General features: G+C 34.4%; 1 protein-coding gene and 1 pseudogene across 1 annotated transcript; one reads left to right on the top strand and one right to left on the bottom strand.

Annotated features, from left to right (window-relative positions):
* The first annotated feature begins 3,864 nt into the window (after window positions 1–3,864).
* On the top strand, window positions 3,865–4,806 carry LOC131408013 (olfactory receptor 52A5-like). The gene has a single exon (XM_058544584.1). It carries the CDS (start codon window positions 3,865–3,867, stop codon window positions 4,804–4,806), a length of 942 nt encoding a protein of 313 aa, XP_058400567.1.
* A 9,082-nt stretch (window positions 4,807–13,888) lies between these two features.
* Window positions 13,889–14,886, bottom strand: LOC131409049 (olfactory receptor 52P1-like; annotated as a pseudogene).
* Window positions 14,887–22,583: the final 7,697 nt, after the last annotated feature.

Genomic DNA, 22,583 nt, shown 5'->3' with positions numbered 1-22,583 from the left:
ATATTATTTATTGATCAGATATTGATATGAAAAATTTTTCCAAGAGAAATACTAAATATTATGACTTTTCATTATAGGTCATTATTCTATCAAGTACAAATTTCAGTACAGATTTTGTAGATCTGATTTTGGTACTAAGATTTTATTCCTACATCAAATTTTTTTCATTTTAAAATCTGTCTTGTTTACCACCTGACATCATCAATTTTATTTGTACTGTTCATCTCTAAAATATCTAATTTTATCTGAGGCACTGAGGAATTTTTCCCCAGGGTGAATTTTTCCCTAGGGTCCACCTCTGGGATAAATACTTGTTTAAAATACCATGCTAGAAACTCTACTATACACCCCTATATATATTTAACATTTTTATTAATAGGCTTTATTTTTAGGTCAGTTTTAGGTTTGTAGAAATGTTGTACAGGAAGTATAGATTTTCCATATGCACTCTCTTTCTCTCCTATCCTACATTTTCTCAATTAACATCTTGCATTAGTGTGGTACATTTGTTACAATTGGTGAGCAAGTTGATACTTTATTATTAATTAAAGTGCAGAGTTTACGTTAGACCTATTTCTTTGTGTTGTACATTTCAATGGGTTTGGAAAAATGCATAAAGTCGTGTATCCGTCACTAGAGTATCAGACAGAATAGTTCCCCTGACTTAAAAATGTCCTGTGCTCCACCTATTCATCCCTCTCCCTTCTCCCCAAAACCCTGGCAGACACTAATCATTTTACTGTCTGTATAGTTTTATCTTTCCAGAATATCACATAGTAGGAAGCACATGGTATGTAACTTTTTCAAGACAGCTTTATTCACTTAGCAATATGCATTTAAGGTTTTGTAATTTGATAGTTTGTTTCTTTTCACCACTGAATACTCCTTCATTCTACGGATGTACCACAACTTGTTTATACATTCACCTGTTGAAAGACATCTTGATTGCTTCCAAGTTCTAGCAATTATGAATAAAGATGCTGTCAATATTCATGTGCAGCTTTTTGTGTAGACATAAATTTTCAAGTCATTTGGGTTAATACCTAGGACATAATTGCTGGACTGAGTGATAAGCCTATGTTTAGATTTGTAAGAAACTGCCAGATTGTTTGCCAGTAGCTGTACCATTTTGTGTCCTCACCATTAATGAATGGAGAGTTCTTGTTTCTCCACTTCCTCACCAGCATTTGGTATATTAGAGTCTTAAATTTTAGCCATTCTAATAGGTGTGTACTAGAATTGCATTGTTGTTTTAATTTACAAATTCCCTAATCACATATAACGTTGAACAATTTTTAAGTGCTTATTTGTCACCTGTAATGTCTTCTTTGGTGAGGTGTCTGTTCAGATCTTTTGCCTATTTTTAATTGTGTTTGTTTTCTTATTGTTGAGTTTTAAGAGTTCTTTGTATGTCTTTTCATTCTTTTAAGAGTGTGTTTCACAGAGCAGCAGACTATTTCAATTTTAGTGAAGTTCAACTTATCAATTTCTTTTTTCATGTATCACATGTTTGGTGTTAATTAAAAGGTCACTGATACACCTAAGGTCTCCTAGAGCTTATCCTATGCTATCTTTTAGAATTTGTATAGTTTTGCTTTCTAAATCAAGGAAGTCTATTCTGAGTTAATTTTTGTGAAAGGTGTAAGGTCTGCGTCTAGATTCATTTATTTTTGCATGTGGATGTGCACTTGTTCCAGCATCATTTGTTGAAAAGACTATTCTTTCTCCAGTAAATTGTCTTTGCTCCTTTGTCGAATATCAGTTGACTATATGTGTGTGTCTATTTGTGGACTCTCAGTTCTGTTCCACTGATCAATTTGTCTATTCTTCTATACTACCACACTGTCTTGATCACTGTAGTTCGTAGCGTCTTTTTTTTAAATCATTTTATTGAGGTCATATTAGCTTAAAACATTGTATAAATTTCAGGTGTACATTATTATATATCAGTTTTGTATAGACTGCACCATGTTCACCACCAATAGTCTAGATTTATACATCACCGTACATATGTGCCCCTATACTCTTTTCACCCACCCCCATGCTCTTCCTCTCTGTTAACCACTAATCTGTTCCCCTTATCCGTGTGTTTATATTCCACATATGAGTGAAGTCTTATGGTGTTTCTCTTTCTCTGTGTAGCTTATTTCACTTAGCGTAATGCCTTTAAAGTCCATGCATGTTGTCACAAATGGCATGATTTTGTCTATTTTTGTGGTTGAGTAGTATTCCATTGTATATATATACCACATCTTCTTTATCCATTCATCCATTGATGAGCACTTGGGTTGCTTCCACATCATGGCTATTGTGAATAATGTTGTAATGAACATAGGGTCACATAAATGTCTTTGAATTGTTGATTTCACTTTCTTTGGATAAATATCCAGTAGTGGGATAGCTGGATCATATGATTTTCTATTTTTAATTTTTTGAGAAATCTCCATACTATTTTCCAAAGTGGCTGCACCAGTTTGCATTCCCATCGGCAGTGTATGAGTGTTCCCTTTTTTCCACATGCTATCCAACACTTGTTATTTCTTGTCTTGTTAATTACAGCCATTCCAACAGGTGATATCTCATTGTAGTTTCAATTTGCATTTCCCTGATAATTAGTGCTGTTGAACATCTTTTCACGTGCCTGTTGGCCATCTGTATATCTTTTTTGGAAAAATGTCTGTTCATATCCTTGCCTATTTTTTGATATGGTTGTTTGTTTTTTGTTGTTGAGTTGTATGAGTTCTTTATATATTTTGGAAATTAACCTCTTGTTGGATATATGCTTTGTATATATTTTCTCCCGGTTGGTGGATTGTTTTTTCGTTTTCCTTTGCCTTGCAGAAGCTTTTTAGTCTGATGTGGTCCCATTTGTTTATTTTTTCTTTTGTTTCCCTTGCCTGAGTAGATGCTGCTAAGACCAATGTCAAGGAGTGTACTGCCTATATTTTCTAGTAGGAGTTTTATGGTTTCAGCTCTTACATTCAAGTCTTTAATCTATTTCAAGTTAATTTTTGTGTATGATATAAGATAATGATCTGCTTTCATTCTTTTGTGTGTAGCTGTCCAGTTTTTCCAACATCATTTATATAGTGAGTCTTGAAGTCAGGTAGTCTCAGCCCTCTGACTCTATTTTCTTCAGTATTGTGTTGACTATTCTGGGTCTTTTGCCTTTCCATTTAAGCTGAAGAACAGTTTGTACACATACACAAAATAACCTGCTGGGATTTTGATTGGGATTGCATTGTATTTATATATCAAATGGACAATAAGTGACATGTTAATAATATTAAGTTTTCCTATATTAAGCATGGAAATTTTTACCTTTTTATTGTAATGATGCATCGTCACAAATAGATTGCTGCCTTTAAGGTCAGAGTCACTATAACTTCCTATTTGCCCTGGGTCTAGAATACTGATGAAATAGTGAATGGTCCTCTTTTCTTCTTTTTATTGACTACAGACTAAATGACTGCCTGTGAATGCTTCTTGAGTAAAAACAAGATTGATAGAACATCTTATTTACGTCCCCAAACCTATTATAAAACCAAACTAACATTCTTCAACTGATAAATGCACACGCATGCACATACAAAACTAATTGTGTGTAAATCTCCTATGAGTTTTGAAATGTGTGTGTATTTGTGTGCCTTTGTGTTGAAAGAGAGAGAGAGAATTCTGGGAGCCTGCATATGCATTCCCAGACTTACATCATCAGTAAATATGTATGCTTTAAAAGTGTTCTTTAAAATCACATTCAAACTCTGATTCTAAAATTTTCTATAAATCTAGGCGAGAACAAATACTAACAGAAGAGAGAAAATTAACACAAAACTCTAAGCATTAATCAGGCAGCTCTAAGGCAACATGTACAAACTCAACGGCGTAGTCTTCGTGCCCTCGGTGCTGACACTGATTGGGATCCCTGGCTTGGAGTCTGTGCAGTGCTGGATTGGGATTCCTTTCTGTGCCATGTACATCATTGCTCTGTTTGGAAATTTCCTGCTTCTGATCATCATCAAATTTGAGCGGAGCCTCCATAAGCCCATGTATCTCTTTGTGGCAATGCTTGGAGTGACAGACATTGCTCTCAGTACTTGCATGTTACCAAAAATGCTAGGAATATTCTGGTTTCATGTGCCAGATATATACTTTGATGTCTGTCTCTTGCAGATGTGGCTCATCCACACCTTCCAGTCTACTGAATCAGGTATTCTGCTGGCCATGGCCCTGGACCGCTATGTGGCAATCTGTCATCCTCTGAGACATGCAACCATTTTTACCCACCAACTTCTGACTCAGATTGGGGTTGGAGTGACACTCAGAGCAGCCCTCCTTGTAGCTCCATGTCTCATCCTCATCAAATGTCGGCTGAAATACTATCAAACCACTGTGGTCTCCCATTCATACTGTGAGCACATGGCCATCGTGAAGTTGGCAGCAGAAGATGTTGGAATCAACAAGATCTATGGTCTCTTCGTGGCTTTCAGCAAACTTGGGTTGGACGTAAGCTTCATCACACTCCCCTACATCCGAATATTTATAACTGTCTTCACTCTACCTCAAAAGGAAGCTAGGCTCAAAGCCTTTAACACCTGCGTTGCCCACATCTGTGTCTTCCTTGAGTTTTATCTCCTGGCTTTCTTTACACACAGGTTTGGGTTTCATATTCCACCCTACATTCATATTCTTCTGTCCAACCTTTACCCGCTTGTCCCACCTATGCTCAGTCCTGTTGTTTATGGTGTGAAGACCCAACATACTCGAGATCGGGTGTCCAAGATTTTTTACTCTAAGGATGCCTCTTGATTTCTCATCATCATATTTCATGTCAAATAACAAAATGTCACTCTGTGAAACATTTGTTTTTGGTGAGAGTGTGTGCTTCCTTCAAGTTTATTGTGTGCTGAAGTAAAGAGTTGTAAGTGTCCATTTAAGACAGTTAGGTTCTAATTACTATTTAAATAATTTCAGGTTTTATGGATACAGAATAAATGTATCAATAGATGACGTAAAAGGCATAAATCATGAAGATTCAGAAGACTGAACTACAACTTCTTTGTAGTTCAGTCAGCAAAGATCTTTCTTCATTCTTTCAATGAGGAAAGTTACCAGCACACCTAAATGCAATTAAAAATATTAAGTGTATGGCGTTCTTTAACGACAGAATAAATTTAATCCGAAGTTGATAATTTCAATGATAATGAGCTAACTACTTTTTTGTCATCTAAATTTGATTGCAGTAATGCTCCTCCTCTTCTTCTTCCTCCTCCTCCTTCTTCTCATCATCATTCTAATTATCATCACCATTCAACTCACGTTATTTTCTGTCTTATGATGTTCTGAAGACTAAGAAGGTTTAGATGTTTAATTTTGTATTGGAAAACATTTTTATACATTGTAATTTTTAGAGCAGATTTGGATTTCCAGAAATTCGAATATATATTACTAAGAGTTCCCATACTTCCACACTCGGTTTTCCTTATTATTATCATCTTGCATTAGTATGATATATTTGTTACTGTTAGTGAGCAGATATTGATACGTTATAATTAACTGAACTCCATACTTCATTCAAAGTTCTTAATTTTACCTAATTTCCTTTTTTTGACCCAAGATCGCACCCAGTATGCCACATTGCATTAGTTGCCATGTCTCCTTAAGCTTCTCTTGGCTGTGAATTTCTGAGACTTTCCTTGTTTCTAATGACTTTGACAGTATCAAAGAGTACTATTCAAGTATTTTGTAGGAAGATCTTCTATTGGAATTTATCTGTTGTTATTCTCATGATTAGACTGGGATTATTTGTTTTGGAGAGGAACATTATAGATGTTAAAGTGCTATTTCAATCACATCACCAGGGGCACATACTACCAACATGACTTATCCACTGTGTATGTTGACCTTGATCTGTTGTCTGAGGTAGTGTTTGTCATATATCTCCACTGTGAAATTATTTTTTAAAAACTTCCCGTTTCCATACTGTACTTTTGGGAAGGAAGTCACCATATGCAGCCCACACTTAAGGAGTAGGAATTTTGTTCCTCCTCCTTGAAGATGGAGTAGCTACATGGTTGAATAAGTTATTTGGAATTTTCCCTGGCAGATTGATTTATTCTCCCCCATTTATTAATTTATCCAATCATTTATTTATATCAGTATGAACTTAAGGGTATTTTTACTATAATTTGGGTTATAACCCAATGTTACTTTATTTTATTTCTCAACGTGTTCCAGTTTGACCATTAGGAGCTCTTTCATTTGGCTTTCATTCTTCTTTGACTTAATACTCATCATCAGTGTGTGTGTGTGTGTGTGTGTGTGTGTGTGGTGTGTGGTGTGTATGTAGCACTTCTCACTTCATGGTATTTGAAGATACTCCAGGCTCATCTTGGATATTTTCTGCCCCAGTCCTAGAATTAGCCATTTCTCTAAGAAATTTTGTTCTTTTTACTGGCCAATAGTATTAGAAACCAAGAACTAGGCCCTGAGTATGCTCATCGCTGCTTGGATGTCTTTCTTTTAAGTTCTCTCAGCTGACAGAGCAAGGAATTTTGTGTGTATGCTAACTCATGCAAATGACCCATGTATAAATATTTCTACATGTAAACACTGTATCTAAATTAAGCTAATCTTGATTTCTTATTAATATCTTCAACTTTAATTGATTTGCACGTGGATCTTTCTAGCCACTTCCCTTTGCTTATCAGTAAATTCCCACTGCAACAGTGTAAAACCTGGCTTCAATCATCTGTCACCCATTTACTTGTTAATTTCCAGTATACATATAAAGCCATATCAGAGTTGTTAATCCTTGCCCACGTGGGAAACAATTTTATCAACTGGAGTAAGGTGTATATGAACAGTCTCTTTTGCCTTTATTCCTACACTTCACTCATTTCCAAAGTTATTTAGGTCAATATCTTTTCCTACCATCTTCTTCAGTAAGGTTATTTCATACATCTGCCATACAGCTAGATTATTTTGTTACAGTCTGCATTCCCTCTGTTAATCCTCCAACTTTCTCAGTAATTATTTTTAATTTGCATGTACTAAAGTCCACTCCATGCTGTAGGTTTTATGATTTTTTAAAAATGCACAGTGTCATGTATTTGCCATCACAATTTCATACAAAATAGTTTTATCAACCTAAAAATCTCGTGTGCTTCACCTATCCATCTGGGGACAAATGATTTTATTTCTTCCTTCTAAATGTGTATACTTTTTATTTACTTGTAGTATATTACTCTAGATAGGAATTGCAGTACAATGCTGAATAGGAATGGTGAGTAGTGGCATCTTTGCCTTGTCCCTGATCTTAGAGCAAAAACATTCAGTTTCTCACCATCAAGTATGATGTTAGAGGTAGGGTTTTTTTCTAGATGTTCTTTACCAATTTGAAAAGTTACCCTTTAATCTTAGTTTGCTGAGAGTTTGCTTTCCCCAGAAATGAGTGTTGGATTTTGTCAATGCTTTTACTTCATCAATTGATATGATCATATGATTTTTCTTCTTTAGCTTGTTGATTTGATGAATATAACATTACAGTCATGGGTCACTTGATGATGGGAATATGTTCTGAGAAATGTATTGTTAGGTGATTTTGTTGCTGTGCAACAATCATAGAGTGTACTTACAGTATAGCCTGCTACACACCTAGGCTATATGGTACTAATCTTATGGGACCACTGTCCTATATGTAATCCATCGTTGACCGAAACGTTGTCATATGGCACATGACAGTAATTGATTTTCAAATATATTGTACCAGACTTGCACACCTGGAATAAATCCCACTTGGATGTAATGTAATATTTTTTTTTATATTGTTGGATTTGATTTGTTAACATTTTGCTGAGGCTTTATGCATCTATGTTCATGAGAAATATTGGTCTAATTTTTCCTTTTTGTTAATGTCTGCGACTGGCTTTGGTATTAGAGTAATGCTGACCTCATAGAATAAGTTAGAAGGTGGTCCCTCTGTTTCTATTTTCTGGAAAAGATTGGAGAGAATGAATATCATTCTTTAAATGTTTTCTAGTCCATTACCGAAACCATCTGGTCCCAGTGTTTCCTATTTTGGAAGGTTATTATTTATTAATTCATTGTTTAATAGATATAGGCCAATTCATATTTCTCTTTCTCTCTGTGTGAGTTTTGGTTGTTGTGTCTTCAAAGAATTGATTCATATAATGTAAGTTATCAAATTTGTGAATATAGAGCTATTCGTAGTACTCTTTTACTTTTAATGTCCATATGATTAGTATTTATGACCCTCTCACATTTCGGATATTATTAATTTGTGTTCCTTTATCATTTTCTTGTATGCTTGGCTAGAGGTTTATAAATTTTATAGATCTTTTGAAGAAATTAGATTTTTATTTCATTGACTTCTGTATTTTTTTTCTTATGTTCAATTTTAGTGGTGCCTGTTGAAACTTTTATTATTTATTTTTCTCTTTTAAGTTTAAATTGATCTTCTTTTTCTAGTTTTCCAAGGCAGATGCTCAAATTATTGGTTTTAGATCTTTATTTTTTATAATACTTACATTAAGTGCTATAATTTCCTTCTAAGCACTATTTCTCCTTTTCCTACACATTTTGATTAGTTTCATTTTCATTTTTATTTAGTTCACAAAATTTTCAAAATTTCCCTTGAGACTTCCTCTTCTAGCTACACTTTACTTAGAAGTATGTTGTTTAATCTCAAAAATTTAGGGATTTTCTAGATATCTTTCTGTTAATAACTTGTAGTTTAATTCCATTGTGATCTGAGAACATCCTTTGTGTTATTTCTTTCTTTTTTTTTTTACTTTTGTTAAGGTGCCTGTGGCCTATTTTTGTAAATGTTCAATGTGGGCTTGAGGAAAATATTTATTGTGATGTTATTGGATAGACTATTCCACAAATGTCAATGAGATCAAGTTGATTGATGGTGTTCTTCAGTCCCTATATCCTTACTGATATTCTGCTTTCTTGATCAATTATTGAAAGAAGGAAGTTCAAGTCCTTAATTACAGTAGTGGAATTGTCCACATCTCTCTGCTGTTCTGTCAGTTTTACGCATAAATTTTGGTGCTCTATTGTTAGGTTTATACATATTAGGGATTATTATGTCTTTTTGGAGGATTGATCTTTTATCATTAAGTAGTGTCCACTTTATTTCTGATAATTTTCCTTGGTCTGAAATCTGCTTCGTCTGAAATTAATATAGTTGATCCAACTTTCTTTTGGTTAGTTAACATTGCATATATTTGCCATACTTTTACTTTTAACCTATAGATGTCTTTATATTTATGGTGGGTTTCTTCTGCACTATATATAGCTGGGTCCTGGTTTTTTATCCACTTCGAAAATCTCTGTCTTATATGTAGTGTATTTTGACAATTCACATTTAAAGTGAATATTGATGTAATTGGATTAATATCTACCATGTTTGTAATTGTTTTCATTCATTGCATTTAATCTTTCCTTTTTTATTTTTCCTTCCTTTTTGATTCTGTTCTCTGGATTTAATTGAGCATTTTATATAATTCCATTTTCTCTCTTCACTTAGAATGTCAATTGTAAACCTTTAAAAATTTAAATATTTTCTCTAGAGTTTTAAATATACATTTACAACTAATATAAACCAAATCAAAAATAATACTATTTTGCTTCACAAGTAGTTCAGGTAACTTATAATGGAGTTTCTGGAATTATTCCCTCCTATCTCTTATAATATTGCTGCCATTCATTTCATTTATCAATGTCCCATAATCAATTAACATTTAGTTACTATTATCACTGTGAGCAATGAGTTATCTATTAAATCAATTAAGAATAAGAAAAATCAAATATTTTATTTTATCTTCATTTATTCTTTTCCCAGACCCTTTCTGTATGTAGATTTGAGTCTCTGACCTATGTGTATTTCCTTCTGTCTGAAAAATTTCTTTTAACATTCTTGCAGGACAAGATAGTTAATGTCTCCAGTGGTGTGTGCTCTAAGAAAATCAATAGTGGCTATGATTCTCTGTATTCACCTGACTCTCAAAATTTGGGGGTAGTAGTTAGCCCTGCAACCTCATTTCTCTGAGGAATCAAAGAAAAGTCATTGATTTTTTAGTTTTTTCAGTTTTCCTTGCTGTAAAGATGGGAGTGATGACTTCCAAACTTTTTATATAACAGAACTGAAACCACCATTATTGTATGCATTTTAATCCCAATTTTCCTGCTAAATACCTAGATAGCTTACTACATATATTTATGTCTATAGATATAGATATGATAGATAGATTTAGATAAACAGATATAGATATATTTGAACCATAATTATAAAATTTCTGTGAACAATAGAAGAAATAAATAAACATATTCCTATTAGTTGTTTACATATTTACTTTCTTTGAGCTGAGATCTGATATCCAAGTATAATGAATTTTAAAGCAAATTGTCATAACTATAGCTATCCGTTAAAGGGAAAAACTATTAATCTCTCAAAGGAGACAATTTGTTCCTGTATTATATATACCCATTTTGGTCACTGAAATTTTTTGTGTGTTCTTTGAACTAAACTATAAAATAAATTTCGCACATGGGACCAGCCCAGTGGCACAGCAAAGTGCACATGCTCCGCTTCGGCAGCCTGGGGTTCGCAGGTTCAAATCCCAGGTGCACACTGATGCACCGTTTGTCGGGCCATGCTGTGGCGGCAACCCATATAAAGTAGAGGAAGATGAGCATAGATGTTAGCCCAGGGCTGGTCTTCCTCAGCAAAAGGAGGAGGATTGGCATTGGATGTTAGCTCAGGGCTAATCTTCCTCACAAAATAAATAAATAAATGAATAAATCTCACACATGAATGTGTAGATCTAGAAAACACTGAATGGTAAAGTAGACCTATATCTTATCAAGAGTTTAGCTGTAAATGTTTTTGCGGCTTTTATAACATGGTTCTTACAGAAAATTTTGATAGAAGGTTTAAAACTTAAAGGCAGGTCAATAAAGACAACTGTATAGGAATGTAATGACTAAGACATTATAATGTAGTGAATTGTTGGCCTAAATTATAGATCAGCCAATGTTTTATGTAAAAGGAGAGAAAGTAAGTGTTTTAAGCTTTTTGACCATGTGAACTTTGTCCTACTCATTTAGCTTTGACACTATAGAGTAAAAGCTTCCATGGACAATACATGGACAATTAATGGACTTGGTGGTTCTCCAATAAATCTTTATTTACAGGAAAAGGCAGAAAGCTGAATTTAGTCTGTGTGCTATAGGTTGTCCCATGGGCCTGACACTTTCATATTCTGTGTGGTTGACCAAAAGTAGTGTTAGGAGCTATAAGTGCAAAATAAGGGTAGCCATTTAATTAGGTAAGTTCAGGTTTTGGACTGGATGTATCTCTTGGGGCCAAAGTTCTTCATCGTATATAAGATTGTATAGGCCTTCCACCATTCTCATTGCACTGTTTTTTATTTCCCAAGGTGACCAACGACCTTCATGGTGCCACAAATCAGATATTTCTTTATTGGGTGTTCCTGCTGCTTTTCTAATTATGTTTTTCCTTGAAGCTTTATTATCCTTTTGTTTTTCTGACATCACTATCTTCTTGACGTATTTTTATTTTCTTACTATGTCTACTCAGTTCCACTGTGATGTTCCCCCTACTTGGAAACCCTTGCCCTATTACCTGGTAATATTATCATCGCTCTTCAAGACTCAACTCAGCCTTCTCTTGGTATTTCCTCCAATATGCCTTAATCAGAAATTTTTCATGAACACAGTGTCATTTTTGGTGTTCTATAATCATCTACACAGTTTTTGAATTATATTACATTGAATTTATCTTTATCTACATTATCTGGGTTTGACGCTGGATTTTTTTTTTTTACTTAATTCATTTCTTTACCACTTTTTCTTATATTTTTGGTGTATATGTGACATTTAATAAATACTCTATGGCAGTAACTGATTCTCTTTCACTGATTTCTGTGATTGGTTTGTTATTCCCTGAGATAAGAAATTTTGTAGGATAGTTTGTGTGGGAGAATAAGTGTGAGATGTCTACATTGGGACCTGTTGAATAAAGAAATAGGATTTTCTAGTAGAGCTATTCAGTTGGGATCTCTATTTAGGCATTTAGAAAAGTATCTTTGCTAATTGATCTTCATATTTCTAATGTCTATTATGGTACTGACAGTGGTATGTATGGAAAAAGATTTTGTTGACTATTGTGATAATTGCATTTCAGTCATTATCTCATTTAATTTTACTCTTACACTACAAAGTATAAAAACTATTCTCTACATTTAATCAAAGACACAATGCAAAATTTACAAAGTTAAAAATAAAACTCATCCAGCTATTAGTGATGAAAGTAGTATTTGAACTTGACTTTTCTCTCCCCAGAAGTCTAGCTCTAAAATATCTGATAGAGCCACTCAAGATATACTCGTTGAATAAGTGGAAGAATTACATTATTGTGAGGAAACACAACTGTTTTCAATATAAGATATACAAAAGTTAGTAAGATACACATATGGTCATTAACAAACAAGAATATAGCTATACCAGAAATACATAAAAAGCCAAAGTTTTGAGGAGCTAATTCATTTGAAAACACACAGATGTCCATTAAATATTTGAAAAATATTTACCAACTTTGGTCAAAAATCACCAATTTCCAACTCAATGAACCCTCATGCCATGAAATGATCAAAAAGTAAAAGGATGTATGGCACAGAGCATTTATAGATATGCCCAAAGTAGCTTCCTCTGTGCTCCACGAATAATGAAATTCATATTCTTGATTAAAAAGTGAATTGTTTTTAATTGCAGCACTTAGTGAAAATTACCAAAAATGATATTCTCTGAAGCTAAAAAAAAGAAGGAACTCCATTTGGATAGGTAGGATTTTCAGACTATTCAAGTTTTACTAAAGTCTGGAAATCATAGTCATAATGTTACTAGGCTGCATTGATTGGACATTTCTCTAGTAAAACAGAAGCAATTCTTGCTTGGAGGTTTGCCAAAATATTATAATAGAATTTATTAGGGGTTTCAGAGAGGGTCGTTTGAGGGATACTCAAAAAATCTACCACAGTATCTAAAAGAAGAGTGGACGTAAAAGAACAAAACATAAAATATTTAGAGAAATGTTTCCATATTCTTAAAGTGAATAATAAGTGTAAGATTTCTGTCTTGGTGGATGATGGACAATATAGCATGGCTAAGAGCATGTGTTCTAAAGCCAGAGTCCCTGGATTCAAATTCTACACTGCCACTTTCTGAATGAGTTACCTTGTACAACTTACATAACCTCTCTGTGTCTCAGTTCCATAACTGATAAAATGAGAATAATAATAACACTTATCTCACAGTGTAGTTCTGTGGACTAAAGGAATAAATACATGTAAGAGCCTTAGTAAACAGATAAATAGTGATCATTATTTGAATGTTAAACTATTATTATCACTCTTATAACAAGTAAAAAGAAACTTGTAAATTATTTTTTTACTCCAGAATTTTTAAACAGATCATATAACAATTCAAAATGAAAAAAAAAAGCCTGTTTTTATGAATTGCCTTGTCCAAACTATTGAGAAGTTTTAAATTGTTTCAATAATTAGCTTAGTCATGTCACATTTGTAGATACTACAAAATACTATTGATAAATATAGAATATGAAATAATGTCTGTAATAAATAACAACTATTGCCAACAATGCTGAAGCTTCCCATGAAGAGGCATTCTTTTATTTCTAAAAGAAAGAAAAACAAAATATAAAAAATTGGAAATAGAGAAGAAAATAAATGGACAGCAACAAATATCTCTGCTAAAAGGCATAAGTGAATTGAGAAACAGTATGTGGAGGACAAGTTTGCATCTATTGTTAATTACCATGACTTCATGAAACAGATTCTACCAACATGAGTTTGTATTTAAATATTTTAATTTCAGAAATTGTTTTATTTGGGAAAAAGAGAGCAATCGATTGGTCACGGATCTGCTTGGTCTTGACACCATACACCGGGGGATTGACTGTTGGAGGAACCAGATGTTACAAACTTACAAAAATTATATGGACACTTGGAGGTACCTTCTTGCCAATGCAGTGAGTTAGGAAGCTAAACAGTGCAGGTGTGTAAGAGAGACAAGTATAGTGCAGATGTGGGCAGCACAGGTGTCCAGTGCTTTAGAGCGGGCATTCTGGGAAAAGAACCGGAAGACTGCCTGGAGGATTTTGATATAGGATATGGCTATGAGCCCTAGGTCCAATACCATCACTGAGAGGGCCACAGAGATTCCATATGCTCTGTTAATGAGGGTGTTGGCACTGGCTAACTTCACCACAGCCATGTGCTCACAATAGGCATGATTGATGACATAGTTGGTGTAATATGGTAGCCTTTTAATAAGAAGAGGACCTGGCAAAACCATAAGGATAGCTCGAGTCACACCAGCTAGACCCATTTTAATGACCATTGGTGTTGTCAGGATGGTGGTATAACACAGTGGGATGCAAATAGCTACATAGCGGTCAAAGGCCATGGCAACTAGGAGGGCTAACTCAATTATGCAAAATGTGTGGATGAAATACAACTGTACTAGGCAGATATCAAAGTCAATCCAATGTGCATCCAACCAGAAGATGCCAAGCATCTTGGGGGCTGTGGAAGAGGCAAGAGCCATGTCATGCATTGCCAGCATGCAAAGGAAGATATACATAGGCTGGTGCAGGCTTGGTTCTAACCCTATGGTAATGATGATTACACTGTTTCCCAGCAGGGTCAGGGCAAACAGGAGGCAGACAGGAATGCCGATCCAGAAGTGAAAACCTTGCAAACCAGGAATACCAACCAGGAAGAGAGATGAGATGTAGTGATGTGTAGCATTGTTTGCCATGTTAAAACTGGAGACTTCATATGCTCATACACAAAATAGCCAGGCTAATCCCTTACGGGCAGAAATCAGGATGACAGAGTGATTCTTCCATGGTCCTCTACATGGAGATTTCAGGGACTATGTAATAGCCTCTCTGAAAAGCTGGCTTTTCTCTAAAATTTCCATAAGCCCTTGGGTAAATCACTTCACCATTTTGAACCCATTATCTTTATCTGCAAAGAAAAAGATTGAATTAAGTTATTTTAAAATTTTATCTTCTCTATGCAGTTTTATTCTACTCTACCCTTTCATTTTTATTATCTACTAAGTAAGTACGTAGTGATAAAATTTCTGCTTCTGTGTGTCTAGGAATTTTCTGGGTTGTGTGACATAGACAGTCTTAAGAAGGTAAAGGCCACTGTTCTCAGGGTATTTTTGGTTAAGTGTGGAAATATATACAGAAATACACATACACACATACATGTACATACACAATAATTAGTAGGTTATACAAAAGGCAATAGTAACTTTAATAATATACTAGCACATAAACAATTTAACAAATAATCAGGAATGCAGAATAAGCAATCCAAGCAGCTTTAATGTAAGCAAAATTCTTGTTATTACTAAAAATAGTAAACTCCTACCCTCACCCCTGGTTAATGTATTCTTATTTCAGAAAAGGTCTTAAAGATAATCAGAAGATGAACAGGATATTAGAAGAATATCTTTAAAGTGAGGAATATCAGATGAAAACAGTAGAACAATGCAAATCAGCTTGTAGAAGTTTAAATGCATATTCTCTAGATATAGGGTTTTTGCAATGGTTATATCTTCACAACTTGGACTTTTTATGTAATTCAAAGACAATTGCTACTTATGTGACTACATTTGTTAATCCATCCAATTTTGTTAAGCATATGCTATATTTCAAGGATGAACTGGCTTTCCTGAGCCATTCGAGAAACCTTAACTTTATTGACCATCCTGTAAATTTACCATACATAATTTGTTTTTAAACGATTTACGTGTAAACTAATTTAACATTTTAAGTGGTGAAAACAAAAGGTTGCAAGTAAGTTAGCTATCCCCTCTCCAAAATTTTTTTGAAAATTTTCTCTCTTCATTCTTTCAGATAACTAAAACGTTGCTGTAAATGAACACATTTGCAGCTAATGGGATAATGTAAGCCCAGTTGGTGTTCTGCTCACTCCTGAGTCCTCATCTTGCCTCTGACTTAAGTATCCATCCTGCCTAATGGCAGTGAAGAGCAAAGCAACTACAGTGCAGTCCTCTAGGTCTTAGAACCACAAGTATCTTCCCAGGAGTCTTGCTCCGACCTTGCCCTTTTGTTCTGATAACTACACTCTAACCTACCTAGGATCCCGTTTCCTCCTAGTATCATAATTCTAGAATGTGCACCCCACTTTTCATAACATGCCTTTTTAAAAAGTCTCTAGTTGCTCCTAATATCTAGATTCCTGCTCTTGAACTCCACTGATATAAAAGCTCAATAAATATTAATCAATACCCCTACTGACAATGCCTCTGTTTGAATTTCCAAGTACTATCTGTGCAGAGAAAAACTTTCTGGTTATGACATGTGCATTCTCCTATTAAAATGTGCTGCTCTGGGCCTACATGAGTAAGTATCTGAGATGTTTCCTTGTTAGAAAGTGAGAATTCAAATTTGAATCAGTCATTAAAAATTTTTCAGAAGACCTCAGATTTTAAATCTTATCCAGAATCCTGAAACCCAGAGTTAGGGAACTGCTATATCACAGGTGAGTCCTAGAACCCCAGACACAGATAAGAACTTGAGGCAAGAAACTAAGAGTACTGAATGTTTAAAATATCAAAGGTTTTTAAATTTAAGAAAAAGAGTATTTGATATTTTTCCGTGTTCCATGATCTTTCCTCTTTTTGGAAGAACCAAAAACTTAAGATATTTTGGCAAGAAAAAAAGGTGTACATGTAGCAAGCAAAACAATACACCTACAACTATAAACATGATTTCTATCTGAGAAAATTACTTAGGATAAAAGTAAGCTTAATTGCTTTGTGATATATACATGTACTTATTAACAAATACATGCCTTTAATTGTCAATAAATTTACTTATAAGACAATACTAAGAGAAAGAAGTTAAGTAGCTTTGACTTAAAGAGGGACCAATCTCCCTTCAGGGTACTTGAACATGTAACATAGGGAATTGCGGAGAACAACTCCAAAGGCATGGCCTTCTAGAGACTCTCCTCAATCTTCTCTTAGGCCTATTTTGAATGAAATCTATTAGATTGGTCATTACTTTATATTCAGCAGACAGATTGCCAAGGAAGTCAGAACATCTGCCCACACCCTCTTAGCTTTCCTTTGGTCTGTCATTGTATCCGCTTCTAAAACATCCAGATACAGTGTTCCTTCTGCCACTATGGCTTCGGTATTTTACTTGCATCTGGGTCAGTTAGCAGAGTCCCTTGTCTGGAATCTGCTACTTCAGAGAGCGTGGTGCTAACAGAACGCATGAGGCTTTCTATACTCTCTGTTATGAATTAAATATATATGTTTATACAATGTCTTAAATAATCTCACTTCAAGATATCCCAAACAATACTCACTATTTTTCTTCAAAGCTCCCCTACCATCAGATTGTATCTCATTTGCTGACAACGACAGTCACACAGTCATTTAGATAAAAAATCTCAGAGTTGTCATTGACTCCTCTGTCTTTGTAACTTTAATAACGCAAGCAAGCAGCCATTAAATCTTACTAAATGGAATGATTTGCTATTCATCAAATATAGCACACCTTATCCATCTCCATCTGCTTTAGCTACAATATTCATTAACTCCCACATAGTCTATGCTGTAGCCTCCTAAGTATTTGTCCTGTTTCTTGGTTTTCCTTATAAAGTTCCATTTTCTCATATCATCAGCTATCCTTCAAATGTCAAATGTGATTAATTTGCTTAAAATATTACCATTAAAAACATCCTTTTATTCAAAAACAAGTTAATTCACTCTATAACCTTTGCCAACCTCTCTCTAGCCCCTAGTCTTGCCACAACCTTCCTTCAGTGTGTTCCAGAACTTCTAGTAGCTTGGGATCATATTACATGGTTTTACTATTCTGTAACGTTAAACCTACTTTATGCTTGAACTTGATTCTGCTTTCCCTTATCTGCTTGATAAATTTCTACTTATCTTTTTGTTCCCTAATGAACATTCTCTCTCTAAAGTCTAGGCTGTTCACTTCAAACAGTTAATGACCCTTCCTTTGCAATACTCGTATATCTTTTACACACGTTGATGAGCACAAATATTACATCTTTTGGTAACTATTCATTTACTTGCTCTAAGTACTCTACTATTATATAAAACTTGAAATAAAAGGAACATATCTTAGAGACTTTATGTCTCCAGTATTTCACTCTCTTCTTGATGCAGTGGAAGTAACTAAACTGTCAGTGATTTGATGTTAACTGAGACATTCTTTATGCCTGATAATATCACACATTACAATAGTGTAAAGGTTGCTTTGAATCATGAGAGCATCTTACGTTCTATGTCAGCAAATGCGGAAAGTGATGGTTCTAGGATTCCTAAATATCCCTTCATCAGCAAATTCATTCATCCTCCAGTCTAATCAAAGATAGTACGTTCTCTTAATGCTTATCAATACTGTGCTTCCTTCTATAAAGCAGCACAGTGTGGAAGGTGGAAGGTTACCTCCAAATGACCCCTGTGTGCTGAATCCTAAATGAGTACAGAGGGAATTATTTTGAGACATTGAGAACAACATTCCATGACTACATTTTTGAATGACAGACGTTAAGTCCAAAACTTCTTTTGTTCTGTTCATAAATGAATGTGCTAATGTATATGTTATCCTGCATTTTGTTTTAGTTCTTTCCAGAAGCTATTATTATTCCAAATTTTGCTACCATTTAAGGAATAAGTCAAGTATATTAAAGTAGTAAAGAGCAATAATTTATGTGTGCCAAATTTATATTTTCAGCCCCTTAAATTGTTTTCGGGCTTGAAGAAAAGCTTAGTTATATTTTGAAAAATAATAACAATTTATTTTTCCCAACAAAAAAGACATAGAAAACAAAGAAAATTTAACTCACGTCTACAGCTTCAGCTTCAACCACAAAATTCTATCCTGTTCTGCTACCTTAAAAAAAAGAAAGAACAAAGAGAAGAGGAAGTAAAGGAAAAGAAAAAGCTATTTTCCTTAAATATATCCTTCTCTTAAATTGCTGTGATCTGGAGAGTGTTCACAAGCCTTACCGCTTGCACTGTTATTTTTCATTTCATTATAATTTCATACCACCCATTCACCACTTTTCATGTCTAAAAATAATTAGATATCAAACCCATCTTCACTGAAGACTTTGCCATCTGGCTTATATTTTATAATTCCACTTGCATTACTATTATATTAATAGATGACTTTGAAATATATATGGATGAACCCTTTCTACCCCACTAGCCATTCAGTATTCCCATTTTCCTTCCTCCAACCATGAATTTCACTACATTATATATCATCACACACACATTTATCATCATCTATAACTGTGCCCACTCCGAACCTAAACTCCAAAAGACTGCACCACGGGTACAGCCTCCTATTCTCCCATATTTGAACACCATCATAAATCCCTTCTCTCTAGATAAACACACTTTGTGAAACATCACTTCAATTTTTACTCATCAGCATGCTCAAATATCTTATTCCATTTTCTTTCTTTCTTATCTATTTCGCAACTCATTAACATTGTATTCAACTATTTTGCTTCTGCATCCGGGCTGTTGAACACTACTGGAGATTAGTATCACTTAAATTATATCTAAGTTTTCCTAACTCTAAAATGTGGGTCATAAAAATATATTTTACTTTATTGTGTTGTTCTGAGGATTATATAACCCAATATACATGAAGTGTTTAGTTAGCCACCTGGCACGTAGTAAGCACCTAATAAATGTTAGCTATTATTATGAGAAGCAATACTCAAAGAATAGCATTCCCTAGGTAGAAATCCCAGCTATGCTACTTAATGGGTATTTGATTCCTACCTCCTAGAAATCACGTACCTCTTAGCACCTTTGTTTCTTTATAACTATCATGGAAATAACAATAATGAGTTCTCATTCAAATAATTTCTATAAAAATTAAACAAGAATATTCATGTAAATAAGAACATATAAATATAAATAAGAGTTTGCATTTAGAAAAGTAGTTGGGACATAGTGAACACTCGACAAATGTAAGCTATTAATAGATTCAATTAAACTATACTTACTACCTTGTCTTTATATAAGATTAGATATTGCTGGTTAATAGAGAAAATCTTTAGGAATTATAAATTCCCTAAAAAATCCTATTCTTAAATGTGTACTCATCTTTACCACCTCCATCCAAAGACAGAAGAGAAGGAATCCTTCCCCTTCTCCATAGTTCATTATCCACCATGTATGCTCTAAACCAGTCATCTGCTTTCAGACAGATTCACAATATCAATAATCTGTGTCCTCTTAAATTTAAACTTCTCCCTCACCACTGCATCTTTCTCTTAGTTAATTGCACCGACTTTAAAATAAACTCACTAATGTTTTGTTGGTCCCCACTTATCTCAGCCCATATCTCACATATTTCCTGAAAGAAAATTGAAAACTTCCTATTTCTTGACATTAATTTATTACCCCTACAGATAACCAAAACTGCTTTTATAAAGTAGGTCAATGATTGCCTAGAAACTAAGGAGATTATCTCTGTTACTGAATTGTTTGTCTACTCATTTTCATGTTCATCTCCTTCATGAGACTGTGAGTGTCATAAAAAAGAAGATACTGAAACCCAGTAAGCTCTTAATAAATTCTAAGTGAATTTATGTTCCCCTACAGTCTAAGTATTTCACAGATTTTTATCCTGCCTCTCAAGCTTCTGACCCTCCAGAGGTGGCCAGTATCTCCATAATCACTTCCTACTCTTGGTTTTCTTCAGTTGCTTTTTTAGAATATATTCCTTCAGCATTGTGACTACCATGAGTTATATAACCAGAAGCCATGCTGTAATAGAAATTTCTTAGATTATTGCATAAAAAGAAAGATACTGAATCAGTGCTTTTTTAAGCTCTGAGGATATTCTCTTCCAATTCTCTAGTCCCAAATCATATCACTCAAACACTACTTATGTCTCATTATTTCTCTGTCTAGAAATCTTCCTTCCCCACTCGACTTCCACTTGCTTCATCTGAAATAATACCTCATAAGATAACATGAATTGTTGCCCTCTGTAAATCCTCAAATGATTATCTTCCTTTGCAGTGTCCAGACAGAGCCACTTACTGGGAATGGTTAAAATATATGACGGTGATGGGTTTTGGGGCATTGGAGCCTCTGTGGACAACTTGGTAGCTATGGTTGCCTTGTAATGGGATATGATGATGCTCAGGAGTCACGTCAGGTTTTGGAAGGCCCAGAAGTCCCCAGATTATACACATAGGAGACATAAACATGGAGGGAAAAAAACTGGGCCAGAACTATGTACAGACATATTAACACTAGGGCAGACATATAACATTGTGACTCCTCAGAGCTGGTTTGTGGATAGAACTCATCTGTTTCTATCTTGGAGAATGCAGTCTCTAGAGACAGACCTATAACATCCTGTGTTACTTGACTGTTAATCAAATGTTCAGCCTATAGAGAATGCTGTAAGAAGACCAAGAAGTGCAATAGATATTAGCTCAGGGCCGGTCTTCCTCAGCAAAATGAGGAGGATTGGCATGAATATTAGCTCAGGGCTGATCTTCCTCACAAAAAAAAAAAAAAAAGAAGAAGAAGAAGAAGAACAAGAATAAGTTTAGTGTAGAAATAGTCTGAAAATTAACATGGGGCTCATAAAACAATAAGGTCACCAACATCTGAAAATTCAGGCTATTTCCAGATCTCCATTTTGTTATTCCTTTGCCCTTGTGTCATCTTATTGTGACACAATTTTCATATGTCTAGTTACTTCGTAATTCTTCTCACCATAGTCACATGTGCTCATGTACTCGCAGGCTCAGGTATATTTTCCTCTCTGTTATCAGCAGTTCATAAGTTATCATACTTTTTGTATCTCTGGATTTTAAGCCTCTGATATTTTATGGTCTAATATCATAATTAAATGGTACTTTAAATATTCATATATTTCAGATATTGCATTTCTCTTATTACTAATGCATTTGAGCATCCTTTTATATGCTATACAGTCACCTTTACGTTATTTGTGATTTTTTTCTCATGTAAAGTAGATGATTTAACTCATTGATTATTTTTGTTATTGATTTTGAGTCTTCCTTAAAAATTCACGACTTACACTTTCTTTCACTGTCTTACTCTTTTCTATTTGTAAGGCAATGCTATTAACTTCAAATGACTTTGGAAGTGCCTAGAAGTAATTCTCTTTCATATTCTCCACAACATTCAGTTCCACATTGCCTTATCCACCTATCCAGCTGTAGTTATTCCTCCTGGGAACAATGTGAATGTTCCCTGAAATGAAAGTTACGGGTCTCTGGGCCCTGCTAACAATTTGACTTTAAAATAAACGTAACAGCCTACCTTTATGTCCATGGCACTAACATCATTTTGAATAAGTGATATGGAGTTGTTAGGGAATGACAGGAATTAAGACATTTTAGGACAATTATAACTTTGATTGAAAT

This window comes from Diceros bicornis, chromosome 7 (assembly GCF_020826845.1).
Source record: "Diceros bicornis minor isolate mBicDic1 chromosome 7, mDicBic1.mat.cur, whole genome shotgun sequence".
Lineage (NCBI taxonomy): Eukaryota > Metazoa > Chordata > Mammalia > Perissodactyla > Rhinocerotidae > Diceros > Diceros bicornis.
The sequence above is the reverse complement of the archived record's forward strand: the minus strand, read 5'-3'. Positions and strand labels throughout refer to the sequence as shown.

What these genes read in the sequence shown, in the direction of transcription:
- LOC131408013 (XM_058544584.1), top strand. Translation starts at nt 3,865, where the DNA reads ATGTACAAACTCAACGGCGTAGTCTTCGTGCCCTCGGTGCTGACACTG.